Below are 20722 nucleotides of genomic sequence, written 5' to 3'. Positions count from 1 at the left end.
TTCAGAGTACAGGTTTTTGCCTCCTTGGATAGGCTTATTCCTAGGTATTTTATTCTTTTTAATGTGATGGTAAATGGGACTTTTTCCCTTAAATTCTTTCTTTCTTTCCTTTTCTTTCTTTCCTTCCTTCCTTCCTTCTTTCTTTCTTTCTTCCTTTCTTTCTTTCTCTCTCTGTCTCTTTCTTTCTTTCTTTTTCTTGTCTTTTCTAGGGCCACAACTGTGGCATATGGAAGTTCCCAGGCTAGGGGTCTAATTGGAGCTGTAGCCGCGGGCCTACACCACAACCACAGCAACACAGGATCCAAGCCACCTCTGTGACCTACACCACAGCTCATGGCAATGCCAGATCCTTAACCCACTGAGTGAGGCCAGCAATCAAACCTGCAACCTCATGGTTCCTAGTTGGATTTGTTAACCACTGAGCCACGACGGGAACTCCTAAATTCTCTTTCTGATCTTAGTCGTTAGTGGATAGAAATACAAGAGATTTCTGTGTATTAGTTTCGTATCCTGCAACTTTATTAAATTCATCGATGAGCTCTAGTGGTTTTTTGGTAGCCTGTTTAGGGTTTTCTATGTATAGTGTCATGTTATCTGCAAAAAGTAACAGTTTTACTTCTTTTCTAATTTGGATGCCTTTTACTTTTCCTTCTCTGGTTGTCATGGCTAGTACCTCCAAGGCTATGTTGAATAACTGAAGAGAATGGACATCCTTGTCTTGTTCCCGATCTTAGCAGAAATGCTTTCAGCTTTTCACCATTGATTATGATGTTAGCTGTGGTTTTGTCATACATGGCCTGTTTCATGTTGGGGTAGGTTCCTTCTTTGCCCACTTTCTGGAGAGTTCTTTTTTATAAATAGGTGTGGAATTTTGTCAAAACCGTTTCCGTCATCTATTGAAATGATCATGTGGTTTTTATTTTTCATTTTTTAGTGTTGTGTATCACACTGATTGATTTGCAGATATTAAAGAATCCTTGCATCCCTGGGATAAATCCCACTTGATCATGGTATATAATCCTTTTAATGTATTGTTGGATTTGGTTTGTTAGTATTTTGTTGAGGATTTTTGCATCTCTGTTCATCAGTGATATTGGATTTAATTTCTTTTTTTTAATGATATATTTGTCTTGCTGATGGCGGCCTCATAGGTGACCTTGGGAGTGTTCCTTCCTCTGAAAATTTTTGGAAGAATTTCAGAAGAATAGCTGTTAACTCTTCTCTAAACGTTTGATTGAAGTTGCCTGTGAAAACATCTAGTCCTGGACTTTTGTTTTTTGGACGTCTTTAAACTTCTAATTTCAGTACTTGTAATTTATCTACCCATATCTCCTATTTTTTCACCTGGTTCTGTCTTGGGAGGCTGTACCTTTCTAAGAATTTGTCCACTTTTCTTCTTCTAGGTTGTCCATTTGATTGGCAGATTTTTGCTTGTAGTAATCTCTTATGATCCTTAATAATTCCATGGTATCAGTTATAACTTCTCCTTTTTACTTTTAATTTTATTGTTTTGAGCCCTGTCCCTTTTTCTCTTGAAGAGCCTGGCTAAAGGTTTATCAATTTTATTGATCTTTTCAAAGAACTAGCTTTTTGTGTCATTGATCTTTTCTATTGTTTTCTTCATCTCTATCTCATTTATTTCTGCTCTGATCTTTCTGATTTCTTTCCTTCTACTAAATTCAGGTTTTGTTTGTTCTTCTTTCTCTAGGTGTAAGGTTAGGTTGTTTAACTGAGTTTTTTCGTGTTTCCTGAGGTAAAACTATATTGCTACAAATTTACCTCTTAGGACTGCTTTTGCTGTGTAATAGGATTTAGATCATGATGTCTTTGTTTTCATTTGTCTCTTGTATTTTTTGATTTTCTCTTTGATTTCTTCAGTGATCCACTAGGTGGTTTAGTAGCATATTGTTCAGTCGCCACATGTTTGTGTGTTTTTTTTCCCCCCAGTTTTCCCCTCGTAGTTAATTTCTACTCTTATGGAGTTGTGGTCAGAAAAGATGCTTGATATGATTTTAATTTTCTTAAATTAACTGAGGTTTGCTTTGTGGCCCAACATGTAATCTATCCTAGAGAATGTCCCATGTGGCTTTAGAAGAATGTGTATTCTGCATCTTTTGGTTGGAATGTTCTATAGATATCAAATAAGTTCATCTGGTCCAATGCATTATTTAATGCCTGTGTTTCCTTACTGATTTTCTCTCTGGGCAATCTTTTGATTACTGTCAATGGGGATTTAAAATCCCCCACTATCATTGTGTTATTGTTGATTTCTCCTTTTATGGCTGATAGCATTTGCCTTATATATTTAGGTGGTCCTATGTTGGGTACATATATATTTATAATTGTTTTATCTTCATCTTGGATTAATCCCTTGATCATTATGTAGTGTCCTTCTTTGTCTCTTCTAACTATCTTTATTTTACTTTTTTGAAGGTCATGTAGTCAAGTTTATTAAACTTTAATAGCTTCTGCTTTTGTGTTTCCTCAAGAATATTCAGAAAAGACATAATTTAGAAAAACAAAACAAAAAGAACAATAACCAAACCCTCCCCTGCAAAGAAAGCAGGAGTACCACGGTTTTAGGAGCATGAAGTCCCCCAAAAAAACATGAAACAGGTATTTAATGATAAAGCCAGCAATGTTGTATTCAGGGTGAAAAAAACCCAGCACTTTTTTCATGTGACTATCTTACTCCCAAGGACCTTGACATATCTTTTTTTTTTTTTTTTTTTTGCCATTTCTTGGGCCGCTCTTGCGGCATATGGAGGTTCCCAGGCTAGGGGTCGAATTGGAGCTGTAGCTGCCAGCCTACACCACAGCCACAGCAACGCAGGATCCGAGCCGTGTCTGCAAACTACACCACAGCTCACGGCAACACTGGATCCTTAACCCACTGAGCAAGGGCAGAGATCGAACCTGCAACCTCGTGGTTCCTAGTCGGGTTTGTTAACCACTACGCCACGAAAGGAACTCCATTTTTTTTGACATATCTTTATATATCAACACTGCAAAAGTTAGAGATGAATATTTTTTTGCAAGAGGAAATAATAAGGGAGGAATGCTCCAAATTGTATTGATTTGGGGGTTTAGAACTTTGCAGGGGACCCTGAGCTTGTGGAAGTTGATGTGATGGATGTTATAATTTACCTCAGGGATGTGATAATGCCAACAAGGCCACTTGTCAGTTCTTTTAAAAAAATTATTGGCCTATATTTGATGTACAAGCTGTATTTTCAAGTCTATTTTGTCTGATATGACTACTACTATTTCAGCTTTCTGTTGATTTCTATTTGCATAGAATATCTTTTCTATCCTCTCAGTCTGTATGTGTCCCTAGAACTGAAGAGGGTCTCTTGTAGTCAGCACATATATGGGTCTTGTTTTTATATCCATTCAGCTGGTCTATTCTTTTGGTTGGAGAATTTAATCCCTTTACATTTAAGGTATTTATCAATATGTATGTTATTTTGCCATTTTGTTTATTGTTTTGGATTTGTTTTTGAGGCCGTTTTTCTTCCCTTCCTCTTTTGTTCACTTCCTTTATGGTTTGATAAATATTTTTAGTGCTGTGTTTGGATTGCTTTTCTTCTTCTTCCTCTTCTTTTCTTGTCTTTTCAGGGCTGCACCTGCCACATATGGAGGTTCCCAGTCTAGGGGTCAAATCTGAGCTGTAGCTGCTGGCCTACAACACAGCCATAGCAACACCAGATCCGAGTTGCCTCTGCAACCTACTGCACAGCTCACAGCAATGCGAGATCCTCAACCCACTGAGCAAGGCCAGGGATTGAACCTGCATCCTCATGGATGCTCGTCAGATTTGTTTCCACTGAGCCTCAACGGGAACTCCTGGAATGCTTTTCTTATTTGTTTATTTATTGTAGATTTTTGGTTTGCAGATATTTTGATATAAGTCTATACAAACATTCAAGATTGTTTTAAGTTGCTAGTCTCAATTACAAATGCTTTTCAGTATTCTGCATTCACAGTCTTCTCTTCCCAATGACTGAAGTCTGTGTACCAGACTTATTTTAGCTCGTTTGGAGAACATGCACATGTCAAAGTCCATCTTGGTTTTACCTAATCACTGAGGAAAGGACATCAGAGAGTAAACCTTTAAACAGATTTAATGGTAACCTGCTGGAAGTACCTTTGGTAAATAATTTTCTCTAAAAAGTAATATCTCCTGCTTCCAAAAAGACTGGGAAAACTGCTTCCACTGCTCTGTTGCAGTAGTGAGTGACAAGTCCCACTGATGACAAATTGGTGTGAGGTCACACAGACTTTGTGTGAGTTAAAAAAAAGGAAATATTTTTCTCTCTTTAAACTTATGTCCATAACTTAATGTGACTTTTCTTGAAGATATCCTCTTCACAATGGCCTTTGAGGAGCTCCTGAACGAAATTGGTGGTTTGGGGAAATTCCAGATCCTTCAGATGGTTCTAGCTCTACCTTGTCTCATGTTAACAATTTGTCAAATTCTGTTGGAGAATTTCACTGCAGCCATTCCTGGTCATCGCTGCTGGGTCCACATCCTTGATAATGACACTGTCTCTGATAACGATACAGGGACTCTCAGCCCTGATGTTCTCCTGAGAATCTCCATCCCCCTGGACTCAAACTTGAAACCTGAGAAATGTCACCACTTCCTCCAGCCCCAGTGGAAGCTCCTTCACCTGAATGGAACCTTCCCCAATGTGACTGATCTGGACATGGAGCCCTGTGTGGATGGCTGGGCGTATGACCGAAGCTCCTTCTCCTCCACAATCATGACTGAGGTAAAGGCTCCATCTAACTTTCATGAGTATATAGTCTGGGTGTTCAGAATCATATAAAAATAGGCAACATTCACGTCTTCAATTATTCTGTAGATAGTGTAGTCGGCTTTCATTTATTCTTTTAGAGAATAATAATTGCTTATCTTTTTAATTTTCAAGTCTTACGATTGATGACAGTGAAATCAACAAACTGGATATGAATTTTACCAGCCAAAGCTTAGTTTAGGGTGAAGATTTCTGGTTATACAAGTTACTTGATATAATATGTGGGAAATTATTCTTGGTCATCTGTTCTCAGTCTAGTTGCAGAGAAAACATCTGTATTAATTTTTAAAAATTCCACATCCTGGAATTTTTACTAATAGAAGAAACAAATGAAGTGTGCATTTCATTCTAGATTGCCGTCCAGTCATCAGTAATGAAAAAAAAAATCTCAGTGTTTTCAATTTTTGGCAAAGATGGAGAGCCAGTGAGGTATGCAAGTGATAGGTGAATATGAATATTGATCTGGATATAACCTAGCATAATTAGTTGAAGATTCCTATAAAAAATGCTTAAACTGAGACATGTATGCTATGGATGAGTAAATGTAGTGAAGGCAAACCAGAGGGCATGTAGTTCACTGAGGGCTATCGGAGTGAGTGAAACTGAGAATTATGAGGTGCTGTGAAGCTCCTTGCTGCTGGTTTCCTTCTCTTCCAGTGGGACCTCGTATGTGATTACCAGTCACAGAAACCATTGGCTCAATTTGCATTCATGGCTGGAATGCTGCTGGGAGGCTTCATATATGGCTGTCTCTCAGACAGGTGCGTGTCTCCAAATTATTGCTGCCCTTCCTCTGTGGTGTTTTCATGGTTTATGATTAACTCCTTCATAAAGAAGTCTTTATTGAGTTTCAATGTGCAATTGATACTGTTGAGGGTTTCCTTGGTTTCTAGGGAATTGAAGATGGAAATGTAGAATTCCATTCATGGTTGCAAAAAAAATGGCATTTTTTTTTTTTTGTCTCAGAGATCTCTGCACTGGACACAGAAATGACCTCTCCATAAGATCTGGTGGCATTTCAGAACACTATTTAGCGGTGAGGTCCATAAACTTCATTTCTGAAGATGAAAGAGTTACCAACGGGAAGTGAGAGGAATGTTCTTCAAGATAGGAGATTCACTCTCATTGGAGAAACAGCATTGGGGGCCTTTGCCATGGCTTGTGGGTTCTTACACGGGTCATTTCATGGCTAGCCACTCTAATTAGTGTTCATTTGCATAAAATCTTGGTGCTAAATGAGATGGTACTGAAGTTGAATTTTGAAGTAACTCTATCTGTAATATGGATGTTTGGTTTTACTGATTGAAAGCCTCATTAGAGGTAATTCTTTCAGTAATACAAGGTAATTAATTTATAGACCACAGGAATCATAATATGAGGGATGAAAAGTTTAGGTTATCCGGTACCTGGTAGTGATCCTCTTAAGGCAGAGGACAGCCATGGCAGCCATGCACTGAAATCTCCCATAGGAGAAACGGGAGGTTTAAATTTTCTCTTGTCTTCTATAAGCCCAACATAATTTAATCTTATGGATGAAATTTGTGAATTCTGAATGTATCACCTCATTGTAATGCATAAGATTTCAGGGCCTAGTGCTCAGGTTGACCAGTCTTCTGATGGAGCCTTTTATGATGCTTCACAATAAGATATTGATTGATCAGTTTAAATAGGCCTAGGGTAATAGATGCATGTGTGTGTGTGTGTGTGCGCACGTGTGCGTGTGCATGTGCGTGTAAGGGGGTCATGACAGGAGACATGAGAGGAAAATTTGTTGGAGAATAGGGAGCCTGATAGCTAAGTTAAAGATCTTGAACTTCGAGTAGATTAAAAGCTTCTGGACCTTGGCATAAAAAACAAATACGAGAAGTGCATTTACATTAAACCAGAAAAATTCTTCACAGCAAAGTAATGATCAATGAAATGAAATGGAAACCTACAGAATGAGAGAAAAGATACAAAAAAAATAGATCTAATAAGTTAACATTCAAACTGTACAGAAAACTATTACAATCAAGAACAAAAACAAGCAAAAAGTAACCCGACTTTGAAAAACGGCAAAGGAACTGAATAGGTATTTCTCCAAAGATACAGAAATAGGCAACCATTATATGAAAAAATGCTTAACATCACTAACTATCAGAGAAATAGAAATTAAAACAAAAATGATATATATCCTCATCAATTCCGATGGCTATTATATTGAAGATGCCATTGACAAGACTAATTTCAAGGAGTTTTCTTTATGTTTTCTTCTGCAAGTTTTACTGCTTTGGGGTAATTGTGAAAAACTGAAAGCATTTCCACTAAGATCAGGAAGAAGACAAGGCTGTCCTCTTTCACCACTGTTATTCAACGTAGTTTTGAAAGTCCTAACTATGGCAATCGGAGAAGAAAAAGAAATAAAAGGAATCCAAATTGGAAAAGAAGAAGTAAAACTTTCCCTGTTTGCAGATGACATGATAATATACCTAGAAAATCTAAAAGACATTACCAGAACACTGTTAGAGCTCATCAGCAAATTTGGTAGCGATAAAGATGCAGGATACAAAATTAATAGACAGAAATCTATTGCCTTTTTTTTTGTTGCGCTTTTTTAGGGCCACACCCCTGGCATATGGAACTTCTCAGGCTAGGGAACTAGCCTATCAGAGCTGTAGCTTCTGGCCTACAGCACAGCCACAGCCACTCGGGATTGAGCCAAGTTTGCAACCTACACCACAGCTCACAGCAATGCTGCCAGATCCTTAACCCACTGAGTGAGACCAGGGATTGAACCTGCGTCCTCATGGATCCTAGTTGGGCTCATTACTGCTGGGCCACAATGGGAACTCTCATTGCTTTTTCCATATGCTAACAATGAAAGATCAGAATGTGATAAAATTTCTATTCGGATTGATGAAAACGTTTTAGAAACAGACAATGGTGATGGTTCTACAACACAATAAATGTAATTAACCACTGAATTGTATGTCTAAAAATGACTAAAATGACAAGTATTGTATTGTATAACAATAAAAACATTCAAATATGAATCCAACTGTCATTGTGAATTGTGTATCTATGGCTGTCACTTTTTCCTTCATATGTTTCAAACACTAGTTGAATTAAGATACATTTGACATTTTCAGCGCTTTCATTTCTAAAACTATTATTTTGTTCTGAAATGTATTTGATGATAATATAAATACTCCAGCCATTTATTATTACTATCTTGTATCTTTTTCTATCAATTTGCTTTCAACCTATAATATTTTAAGTGTATTGTGGGCAGTGTAATATTGTGTTTTTTTTTTTTTTTTTTAAAGATTCTGGTAATCTCTATCAGCTGATTGTGCTTAGGCCATTAGCACTTAGTTCAGTGTGATTGCTATGACTTTGCTTCAGTCTACCAATTTGTTTTTTGTTTTCTAAATTATTATTATTATTATTATTATCATTATTTGTCTTTTGAGGGCTGCACCCGCAGCATATGGAGGTTCCCAGGCTAGGGGTCCAATTGGAGCTGTTGCTTCCGGTCTATGGCAGAGCCACAGCAACACCAGATCTGAGTCGCATCTGCAACCTACACCACAGCTCACGGCAATGCCGGATCCTTTTTTTTTTTTTTTATAATTTTTTTATTTTCCCACTGTACAGCAAGGGGGTCAGGTTATCCTTACATGTATACATTACAATTACATTTTTCCCCCAGCCTTTCTTCTGTTGCAACATGAGTATCTAGACAAAGTTCTCAATGCTATTCAGCAGGATCTCCTTGTAAATCTATTCTAAGTTGTGTCTGATAAGCCCAAACTCCCAATCCCTCCCACTCCCTCCCCCTCCCATCAGGCAGCCACAAGTCTCTTCTCCAAGTCCATGATTTTCTTTTCTGAGGAGATGTTCATTTGTGCTGGATATCAGATTCCAGTTATAAGTGATATTATATGGTATTTGTCTTTGTCTTTCTGGCTCATTTCACTCAGTATGAGATTCTCTAGTTCCATCCATGTTGCTGCAAATGGCATTATGTCATTCTTTTTTATGGCTAAGTAGTATTCCATTGTGTATATATACCACATCTTCCGAATCCAATCCTCTGTCGATGGACATTTGGGTTGTTTCCATTTCCTGCAATGCCGGATCCTTAACCCACTGAGCAAGGCCAGGGATTGAACCTGCAACCTCATGGTTCCTAGTTAGATTCGTTTCTGCTGTGTCACGACGGGAAAGCCTCTTTGTGTGTGTGTGTGTGTTTTATAAATTATTTTCTTGATGATAGTACTTATGAATATGATTATTTGGTGTTGTGTTTGGTCTTATGCTCCACATTTTCTGTGTGGGGGGATTATTTAAATATTTTAAATTCTGTTTTAAGATCGGAGAGGAATTCCCAATCCCAAACTTGTCTATCAGTTATTCTTAATGGGCATAGATTAGAACATCCTATTCAATCCACGTTATCTCCGCTAAGGCCCCGTATTCTTGACACCCCCAAAAACACGGAATTCATTTTCCCTATTTGTCCTTCACCTTCTTTTTCACTTCATTCTTCATTTTACATAATTCATTTCTCTGAGAGGTTTGTATAATATCCTCATTCTGGGTAATGGTGCTGTTATAGTCTGTACCCAAAAAGCTGTTATATTCTGTACTAGAAAGGCATATGGTGTGAGACCTATAAATCCAGATGCAACGAACAGTGACTCACATAAATTTTCAACAATTTAATGGATTGTTCCACTGATATTTTTCATTGGTTTAGCCTTATTTGTCTTACCTTAGAGACACAAGTACACTTTCCGCTCTCTTGTATTCTGGACACTCTAATACTTTGTATATAACTCTCTACTATGCTAAATAAGTATTTTAGTACAATGGGTACTTACAATGTATTACAACTTCTGACACTGTAGTTTCCTTTACAAGGCATCACTTGATGTCAGAGGCCTCCTGGTGGCCGGATGATGGAGTTTGGTTTTGTTAGTCTGTATTATAGACAAAAGTTGTTACTTTAGGAGATTTCTATGTTTTTTTTCATCTTTTTGTCTTTTCTAGGGCCGCACCCACGGCGTATGGAGGTTCCCAGGCTAGGGGGTCTAATCAGAGCTGCAGCTGCTGGCCTACACCAGAGCCACAGCAATGCGGGATCTGAGCCACATCTGTCACCTACACCACACCTCACGGCAACGCTGGATCCTTAACCCACTGATCGAGGCAAGGGATCGAACTTGCAACCTTGTGGTTCCTAGTCAGATTCGTTAACCACTGAGCCACGATGGGAACTCCAGATTTCTATTGTTGATTTAGCACTTATTTCAGGTACCAAGAGTTGCTTGTGAGAACACTCTTTAAATTTCAGAGTATGTTTTTTTTTCTCCTTATTTTTTACAACATATCGTCATTGCTCCATAATGTAGCCAGTCTCTCTGTTTCTTAGGTTTGGGCGAAAGGTGATTCTCAGGTGGTGTTTGCTTCAGCTCGCCATCTCTGGGACCTGTGCAGCCTTTGCCCCCAACTTTCTCGTTTACTGCTCTCTACGCTTCTGGTCGGGTTGTTCTGCTGTGGTCGCCATGTCAAATAACTGGATGCTCGGTAAGCCAACAATTTTGATTTTCTCCATTCCTCACCTTGAATTTGACCTTGAAAATCTACCCTTGTCTGACTTTAATACGCCAATTGGGTTTTCTTTCAGTTATAGAGTGGATAAGGTCCCAGTCAAAAGCCTGGGTAATAACACTGATGAACTGTGCCTTTAGTCTGGGACAGATAATGCTGGGAGCACTGGCTTTAGTCTTTCGAGACTGGCGCACCCTGCAGCTGGTGGTGTCTGCACCTTTCTTTGTCTTCTTGTTCTCATCAAGGTATGGACCTCTCTCTTGCTCGGTCTTAAGGGAACCTGGGACGAAAAAGTATGTTGATATGGGATATATTGATTTTCTTATTTCATGGACCGTTTCTTACTGTTTGGACCTGAAACTCTTCTCACTCATCTGTTCACTCTGAACAATTTGAGATTTGAGAAGCAAACCTGGAAGTATCAAGGACGTTTCTGCCTGAGAGCCCTAGGTATTTCCTGCCATTGTTCTTCGTATATTTAACCCAGTAGAGTAATCGTAGTGTTATTACAACATTATTTTTCTTCGTATCAAATATAGACATGAATTCCCATGTGGCTCAGCAGAAACACACCTGAATAGTATCCATGAGGATGTGGGAACAATCCCTGCCCTTGCTCAGTGGGTTTAGGATCCGGCATTGCCCTGAACTGTGGTGTAGGTCACAGACATGACTTGGATCCTGTGTTGCACAGGTTGTGGCGTGGGCTGGCAGCTACAGCTTCAATTTGACCCCTACCCTGGGAACTTCCACACGCCACAGGTGCTGCCCTAAAATATATACATATACACACACACAAACATTTTTTTTAAAAAAAAAAACCTTAATTTTTTTTGGCTTTGGAATGAATCTTGTCACAGTAAATTTTCAGTGATTTTTTATGTTGCAGATGAAATTGAATAAAGAAAGGTAGAAAATTTATTCATAGAGCAGTTTGAGAAAAGAGCATGATTTCTCCAGTGGTGAAAATGGCACGTAGACTGTGTCACTTACATGATGATTTCAACAATCTTTCTTCCTTTAAATAATTTTAACAAACATTTTTTTAAGTGGGCAACTTCATTCTTCCACTTAAAAATCATTCTAGGGAGAATCGGATTTAGTAGACCGAAGAAGGTGACTATAGATCTAATAGAGAAAGTTCAGAGGGCAAGGACGGTATAATCCATGTCAGACTTGTCTGCGAAGTCATTCTGGCCTCACAACAATTCTGCAAGGAAAATGAACCTGCTCTCCTCATTTTTATTGATGAGAAAACTGAGGCAGGAATTCCCTTCGTGGCTCAGTGGTTAACGAACCTGACTAGTGTCCATGAGGATTCGGGTTCCATCCCTGGCCGTCTTCAGCGGGTTAAGGATCTGGCCTTGCCGTGAACTGTGGTGTAGGTTGCAGATGCGGCTCGAATCCTGTGTTGCTGTGGCTATGATGTGGGCCAGCAGCTACAGCTCCAGTTCGACCTCTAGCCTAGGAACTTCCATGTGCCTCAGGTATGGCCCTAAAAAACCAAAAACCAAAAAACAAACAAAACAAAACAAAAAGCAAAAAACAAAAAAGCAAAAACCCCCAAACAAAAATACCCCCCAAAACGGAGGCAGATGTAATGAAGTGACTCAATTGTGTATTGGCACGAATATTGCTGATAGTGTTAGGGGTATTTACAATATTTCTTAACCCCTAAGCTTACATAATTTGGGGGCCTCTTTTTAAGAAAAGAATATATATTATCAATGTATACCATGTGCACAAAGTTGGTAGATCCCATGCCAGACTTTGGAAGGGAATTGCGTATGTGAGGAACTCTCAAATTTCAGCTTCATAAGCTTCTTGGAAAATCTCTTGCTTAGAGGCAATTTGACTCCAAGGTCTGTGATCGTTTGCCTGTGGTGTGCCTTTCGGGTACTCATAGTTTCCTCGAATTGATGTAACAGAACTTGAGGTTCTATTTATGACCCAGCAAGTGAAGCGGTGTCTAGGGAAGGCAAAAGCACATCTCTTGTCAATAATCACACGACTTATAAGCAAGAGAGAGTTGACCGCCTGAGTGAGCTCTTCTTTTATCAGGTGGCTGGTGGAATCTGCTCGGTGGCTGATTATCACCAATAAACCAGAGGAGGGCTTAAAGGAACTTCAAAAAGTTGCACGCAGAAATGGACTAAAGAATATTGAAGCCACCCTGAACATGGAGGTGAGCAGGACGGGGAAGGTGGTTCCTGGGTTGGAGGGAAGACATAAACTAACACCTGCCTTTTTCTTACCAAGATAGAAAAGCTGCTTTTCTAACAAGGGCAGCTAGCTGAGAAGGCAAGCTCTTTTCCTTCCTTTTTCATGTATATCTCATAGAAAAGAAGCTTTGAACACCATATCAGGTCTTCTTTTAGCTAGCTTCCCGATCTCTCGCTCTAGCCTATGTTCTCTAGTGGATATGCTGACCCCTCTATAGCCTCTTTTTCAAAATATCATTGTTGCTGTATTATTTCCTGGAGTCTCTCTTAACTCCCTACATCCTCCTTCAGGTAACGTTCACACCTGTGATTCCTTGCTTAATATGTTACACTAGAAAGAAACAGAACCCATCTCTCTTGTCCTATTGTGTGCCAGTACTCTCCACAACACCTGACACTAAGTTGGCAAATAATGCATGTTTGTTGTTGTCCAAGGGTTTGAGAGCTACCATGCAGGAGGAGCTGGAGGCAGCACAGACCAAAACGACTCTGCTGGACTTGCTCCGCACACCCAACCTGCGTAAAAGGATATGTCTCCTGTTCTTTGTGAGGTGGGCTTGATACAGTGCATAGCGATATTCAAAATGGGAGACGTAATTCTATTGATTTCAAAGTTTTAGCACTGTTGTGAAAGGGAGGCAGTAATTTGGAGGTCAAAGGTACGGAAAACACACCAAATAAGACCCACCTGGAGATGAACATATGCTGTAAGTTGGTTATGTCATATCACAGTACTTCTCCCCTCAGTGGAGACTGATGCTGAGATCATCCATCGCAGTACAGATTTGGGCATTTAATTTTTCCTTCCTTCCTTCCTTCCTTCCTTCCTTCCTTCCTTCCTTCCTTCCTTCCTTCCTTCCTTCCTTCCTTTCTTTCTTTCTTTCTTTCTTTCTTCTTTCTTTCTTTCTTTCTTTCTTTCTTTCTTTCTTCTGTCTTCTTCTTCTCCTTCTTCCTTCCTTCCTTCCTTCCTTCCTTCCTTCCTTCCTTCCTTCCTTTCTTTCTGTCTTTCTGTCTTTTGTCTTTTTTAGGGCTGCATCTGCAGCATATGGAGGTTTCCAGGCTAGGGGTCTAATCGAAGCTATTGCTGCCAGGCTATGCCAGAGCCACAGCAATACCAGATCTGAGCAGCATCTGTAACCTACACCACAGCTCATGTCAACGCCGGGTCCTTAACCCACTGAGGGAGGCCAGGGATCGAACCTGGAACTTCATGGTTCCTAGTCAGATTCGTTTCCACTGTGCCACAATGGGAACTCCTAATTTTTGTTATTTTTAAACTTTAATTTTAATTGAGGCACATTTTGCAAACAGATACGTGAAGAGAGCATGCATATCTACGGATCAATGAATATTTCAATATATAAAAAATGTATGCTAATGTCCAGATCCAGACACATGATTCCCTCCCCTATCCTATACAACAATAACCACATCACCTCCACCACCACCGCTACGGCCCCATTCTTGTTCCCTCTTCACTGCCCTCACTTGTTCAAATGTTCTGATCTCCACCATGGAGGAATGTTGCCTGATCTTGACCTTGACATGATGTAAATGGCAGAAAGTCTCTGTGACAAGCCCCCTTTCCTTAGGTTCATTCCTCAGGTTGTTCTCCTTCCTAGGGTTTTAGTTTGCCTTAGATGAATACCCTACAATTCATCTATCCATTTACTTCAATGTTGGTGTCATTTTATGGGTGTCCGATTTGGATGCACTATTTGTCTGTTAGCATGAGGGCTTCTGCAGAAAATCTTGTTCATTATCTCTTATGTCTATAAAGTCAGGAAGATAAATTTAATTTTTAAATTTTTTGATAAAATTTTGTGAGTTTAGTAGTAGAAATACTTTTTTCTCTTTTTAAATTTTATTTTGTTAAAACATAGTTGATTTGGGAGTTCCCGTTATGGTGCAGCGGAAACGAAGCCAACTAGGAACCATGAGGTTGTGGGTTCTATCCCTAGCCTCGCTCAATGGGTTAAGGATCCGGCATTACCATGAGCTGTGGTGTAGGTCAAAGATGCAGCTCAGATCTGGCATGGCTGTGGCTGTGGCATAGCCCAGCAGCTGCAGCTCCGATTAGACCCCTAGCCTGGAAACCTCCATATGCCACTAGTGTGGCCCTAAAGAGACAAAAGACAAAAAAATATATATATATACACATATACATGTATACATATATACACACACATACACACACATATATATACATATATACACACATACACACATATATATGTGTATATATATATAGTCGATTTATAGCGTTGTGTCAATTTCTGCTTATGTCATAGTGACCCTTCACACATACCTATACATTCTTTTTCTCATACTATATTCCATCATGTTCTATCCCAAGAGACTGGATATAGCTCCCTATGCTGTACAGTAGGACAGATGAATGGATTAAGAAGATGTATGGAGTTCCCGTCGTGACTTAGTGGTAACGAATCCAACTAGGAAACCATGAGGTTGTGGGTTCAATCCCTGGCCTTGCTCAGTGGTTAAGGATCTGGTGTTGCCGTGAGCTGTGGTGTAGGTGGCAGACACCGCTCGGATCCGGAAAAGTTGCTGTGCCTGTAGTGTAGGCCGGCGGCTGCAGCTGATTGGACCCCTAGCTTGGGAACCTCCTTATGCTGTGGGAGTCGCCCTAGAAAAGGCAAAAAGACAAAAAAAAAAAGAAAAAGAAAAGAAAAAAGAAATTCCCCAAATTCAATTTTAATCCTCTATTCAAATTCTCTATACAACCCAGTTTGAAGATGGAGTCAGGGTATGTTTTTCTCATTGTCAACACCATGCTTTAGGAAATCAGACAAAAGAATTACACGAGTATCATTTTCCTTTACAGCTGTACAATTTTTATGGTAACTTTATCATCTTGAAATTAAGAATTATGCCATCAGACACTTCGATATTGACTCTTGACTGAGTCAATATATTATTTTTACCTGCAGCACATGGGCTCTAAATCTTATGATATGGATTTTTCCTCTTTTGTTCCCTACAGATTTGCAAACGCAATACCCTTTTACGGCATCTTTATCAATCTGCAGTACTTTGGGAGCAACATTTTCCTGTTCCAGGTCATCTTTGGAATTCTCACTGCCTCAGTCCGATTTGCTGCACTTTTATTTCTGAGTCATATGGACCGTCGACCAACCGTGATGTTATTCATGTTCTTCCTGGGGCTTTCTATTTTGGCCAACATGTTTGTGCCCCAAGGTGAGAAAAGACAGACTCTGGGGGAAAGGAAATGTCCTTTTCCCATCCTTCAGGGATTGTAATGGTCACACTTGTCTGAAGCCAGGAGTAAAGAGAGGTCCTCCTTAAGGGCTAAGTATTCCTTCAAACCCATCTGAGATTTTATAAGAAATTTTGCTACTATGTTTTTGGGAAAAGAGCTGAAGGTCTGCGAGGGAAAGCTCAGGTGTGTATTCATCTTTATCACATTGCACTAGTGTCTGGAAAATGGTCCCATTTACTCTAGGTAGTTTCTCTAGGGCAGCAATTGTTCACTTGCCTTTTTTTCCATATGCATGTTAAATAACAAGCTTGGAGGGGTGAGGCCGTGCAATTATAGCCCAGGTGAGGACAGGATATGGTCACTCCCCCTGTTTGGACTCTCTACGACCAACTTTGATGACTGGTCTACTTCTCCATTTCTACATATCCACATGTGACTGGGGCGTTGAGTCAGCATAACTACTGCTCTTGCTTATGGGAGTCCCTTCCAGGAAATGGAAGAGAATCCCCGTATTTCAAATGATGAAGAAGTGTACAGAGGAAACAAGAAAGTAAGAAGATTAACATCTTTGTCCATTCCCTGTTAGATTATTTTAGCGGTGAATAGAATGATGCTATGTAGTGAGTAGGAGAGCCTTGGTGGGCACGGTGCTTCCCCATCTCCCAATGCAGGAACATGCTTTACGGCATTGCAGACTGGGGGACTCTGCGCCTCAGAGCATCATTGATGATGTGGGCTTATGCACTGCAATAGAGTTCTTTCCGATTTATTACACTACAATTAGATTTCTTTGTATATTATGCAGAAAACTGATTCCCTGAAACTTTTGGAGTGGTTCCAAAATTTTGGCTTTTTTTCCCAATAGAAGTTTCTATCCTTGGTTCCTTATGTCCAGCATTGCTCTAGATCTAGCTTCTCTGCAGCCTGTCCACTAACAGTAGTCCTGTCCTTCTATTACTCCCTCGTGCCGTCCTCACCTGATGGCAATGCTCTATGGACCCTAGGTTGACTGACTCATTTAAGTTTATGTGAGACATTCCTGACGTTGTCATTGAAAGTCCCACATTGCTAAAAGCCTCCTCATTCCTAGAAAACCCAGGATTACTTACTGGTCTCTTTAAATTCTGCCCTTTAATTGTGATGTCTTCAAGGTTAGAGCTGAATCCACATGACAATCCTACCATCCACAACAAGGTTACAGCAAGTACTGGGCAGAATAATGAAAGCAAATTTCTGCCAGACTCATCATTTCCTTCCTCTGGAAAAGCTCAGATATGCAGAAGGATTTTCTGCAATTAATCCAGATAATTTTATGTATTTTTTTACCATCTATGTTGATAATTCTACATTTTACTATTTATGAATCACTCATGGTCCTTAACTGTACAATTTCCCCCCCCTTTTTTTCTGTTGCTTTTGCTTTTGAGAGCCGCACCTGTGGCATATGGAAGCTCCCAGGATAGGGGCTGAATCGGAGCTACAGCTGCTAGCCCACGTCACAGACATAACAACGTGGGATCTGAGCCCCGTCTACTACCTACCCCAGAGCTCACAGCAATGCTGGATCCTCAACCTACTGAGCAAGGCCAGGGATCTAACCCGCATCCTCATGGATTCTATTTGGGTTCGTTAACTGCTGAGCCATGAAGGGAACTCCCACAATTTTCTACAACTTATTTTAAACATACAAATAAACTTTAGAGGTTTTTTTTTTTTTTCTGATTAAATTTGGTGGATGCTAATTCCTTTAGTTCAGATTTTTTAATCTCATTGGTCTTCTTGTCTCCAGAAATGCAGACCCTGCGTGTGACCTTGGCAAGTTTGGGGATCAGCTTTGCTGCTGCCTTTGTCAACTGTTATTGTGTCCATTATGCTGAACTCATCCCCACTTTTGTCAGGTAATGAGTTTATGGATATTCTTTTTTTTTCTCTTTTCTAGGGCCACACCCATGGCATATGGAGGTTCCCAGGCTAGGGGTCTAATCAGAGCTGTAGCCACCAGTCTACACCACAGCCACAGCAACGCCGGATCCTTAACCCACTGAGCAAGGTCAGGGATGGAACCCGCAACCTCATGGTTCCTTGTCGGGTTTGTTAACCACTGCACCATGACAGGAACTCCTGGATATTCTTCCAGGACCCAAAGTAGGTCTCTTCCAGCTAATTGATGGTTATTGTGAGAATAAACATAGTAAGATCTGTTCATTATAAAGCAATTATTTATAATAGTAATAATATAGTAAAAGCAATTGTAACTGAAGTTTATTGAATAAACTGACCTTGTGCCATGTTCCGTGTTAAGCGTCCTCTCAATCTTTTGACCGCTTGTCCGGAGAGGTGCAGTGTGTCACTTTCATTTAAAATGGTGAAATTGGGTCCTCATGTGCTTTGACCCTGAGAAAGACAGTTCAAAAATCACAAGGAAGTTATAGAAATAAGTATATTCCATCAAACCCATGTATTTAATAATCATGTTTTCTTGGTTGCACAATCATATCAAAATAATAGAACATAAAAAAATAACAGAACATAAGTTACTTGCACAAATTCTTGCTGGATCCTTATCTACCATTGCTTACCCCTCAGGGCAACAGCTTCGGGATTAGATAATGTGGCTGCCAGAGGTGGGGCAACATTGGCTCCCCTCTTGGTGACCCTAGAGGTGTATCTACCCACCTTGCCCTGGATCATCTATGCAGTAAGTCCCATCCTTGGTGGTCTTGTCATCTTCTTCCTACCTGAAACCAGAAACTTGCCTCTGCCGGACACCATCCAGGATGTGGAAAATGAGTGAGTAAACCTTCTATCCATCCCCTGGTGGGGACTGTGTGGTTTGGATCTTTGGGTGAGAAAGATGCAACCCCCATTGGGTGCCTCAGATCCCTGGACAGCTGAGCCTTGCCTGGGATGCTTCCACCCTGGGCCATTGCCTTTCATGAGTGGCAAGGCCATTTCTACCCATTGTGAGTTCTAGTCCAGGCTGCAGAGAGCCCCTCTGCCCTGTTCTCATGGGTAGTTTTAGTGCCAGAGACAATAACTAGCTCTGTTGTGAGGGCACATCCTACCTGCGCTCATGATGGTATTTCATGATTGTCAATCCATAAGAGCCTGAGATATAAAAGGACAAGAAATGAGATGGCCAGGGAAGTAATAATGTTAGGATGAGCATGTAAAGATTCTCTTGGGAAAGACAATAAAGAGATAAATCTTGTATATGTGCTGGTGAGATTCAAGAAATTTTGTTGATGCAAGTAATGGAAATATTGAGGATAAGGAAAAGAGAAACTGGAAACAGGAAACTGGAAAAAGATATTTTAAAATAAGAAAAGCAGTATATTAGTGATCTAGAATTTCCACAATAAAGTTCTACAAACTGAGTGACTTAATGGAAATTTATTGTCTCACAGTTCTAGAGGCTGGAGGTCTGTTTTTTTTTTTGTTTGTTTGTTTTGTTTTTTGTCTTTTTGCCTTTTCTAGGCCCGTTCCTGAGGCATATGTAGGTTCCCAGGCTAGAGGTCTAATCGAAGCTGTAGCAACCAGCCTACGCCAGAGCCACAGCAACACGGGATCCGAGCCGAGTCTGCGACCTACACCACAGCTCACGGCAACGCCGGATCCACTGAGCAAGGGCAGAGACTGAACCCCCAACCTCATGGTTCCTAGTCGGATTCCTTAACCACTGAGCCACGACAGGAACCCCTGAGGCTGGAAGTCTGCATTCAAGTTGTTTGCAAGGCCTTACTTCCTCCGAATGGTCTAGGGAAGAATCTGTTCTAGGTCTCTTCCGGCTTCTGGTCGTTCCCTGGCTTGTGGAAGAATAACTGCAGTCTTCACTTGGCAGCTCCCCAGCATGCATTTATGTTCAGATTTCCCTTTCACTTCGGGAAACCATGGGTATTGGATTAGGAGCCCATCCTACCCCATCACGACCTTATCTTTATTAATTATATCTGTAATCACCCTGTTTTCAAACATGGCAATCTCACATTCTGAGAAACTGAGCGTTACGACTTTAATACATGAATTTTGGCAGGACAATTAAATGCGTAACAAATGGGAATTTCAATCCACCTCTTGACTTCCCAAAGATGTCACTGGTCAGAGGTCTAAAGAGACCAAGTGAGAGTGGCAACTTGCAAACTGCCTTCTTGGGTCTGCCCAGTCAGCACAGCCTTTTCCAGCACGAGTGTCAATCCCTCATGGATTTTTATTGGCTCATAAAAAGTCAATGGTTAGAGGATCAGTTTGCACTTGTGCAGGGAGGGTACCCAAACTTATTTTTGTCTGTTTTTTAGTATTTGTTTTTATTTGGTCATTTGTTGATTAATTGTTTCTGTTTTGTTTTTCAGCAACAAATTCTCAAGAAAAGTAAATAAAAAAGATTCCCGCATAAAAGTGACAAAATTTTAAGGAGATTTTATGAGCTTACAAGTGAGGAAAAGAAAAATATGAAGAGAACAACTGGAGATTTCTTTGTATCTACAAACTAGCAAGAAAATATAATGGAAAGATGAATCGCATTTATAATTATGCCTTTAATTTGTACATGGGAACATGTAATTCCTTTACAGTTCAATATTTTGGGGAAGAAGTTGAACAAATCGAATTATGAATAAATTATTAATAGATAAGATTATTCAGAAACAAAGGAATACCTTTCAATTAAGATGTGGCTGACAGATATATGCAGCAGCATATAGTGAACTATAAATAAATCTACAAAAACCAGAACAGTATAGCATATGCAACTGGAAATGAAAAGAAGTGCAGAAACAGATATCAAAGCATATACACTTCATACATGATTCTTTCACACCATAAATCGCTGGCAAATAGAAAGACCT

General features: G+C 40.0%; 1 protein-coding gene and 1 long non-coding RNA gene across 4 annotated transcripts in view; one reads left to right on the top strand and one right to left on the bottom strand.

The window, feature by feature from the left end:
* LOC125125039 (uncharacterized) overlaps positions 1-20722 on the bottom strand; it is a 43081-nt gene that overhangs the window by 13836 nt on the left and 8523 nt on the right. For all 3 annotated transcript variants that reach the window (XR_007134351.1, XR_007134352.1, XR_007134353.1), the window contains exons 2-3: positions 18158-18272; positions 9686-9784 (exon numbers count right to left, since the gene is read on the bottom strand). This is a non-coding gene — a long non-coding RNA (uncharacterized LOC125125039). The remainder of the gene's footprint in view (positions 1-9685; positions 9785-18157; positions 18273-20722) is intronic.
* Positions 4374-20288, top strand: LOC125125037 (solute carrier family 22 member 10-like). The gene is made up of 10 exons (XM_047775456.1): positions 4374-4775; positions 5478-5581; positions 10237-10391; positions 10492-10660; positions 12477-12600; positions 13073-13188; positions 15642-15856; positions 17668-17776; positions 18465-18668; positions 20228-20288. Exons 1-10 carry the CDS (start codon positions 4374-4376, stop codon positions 20286-20288), a joined length of 1659 nt encoding a protein of 552 aa, XP_047631412.1.

The sequence above is a fragment of the Phacochoerus africanus genome, chromosome 4, assembly GCF_016906955.1.
Source record: "Phacochoerus africanus isolate WHEZ1 chromosome 4, ROS_Pafr_v1, whole genome shotgun sequence".
Lineage (NCBI taxonomy): Eukaryota > Metazoa > Chordata > Mammalia > Artiodactyla > Suidae > Phacochoerus > Phacochoerus africanus.
The sequence above is the reverse complement of the archived record's forward strand: the minus strand, read 5'-3'. Positions and strand labels throughout refer to the sequence as shown.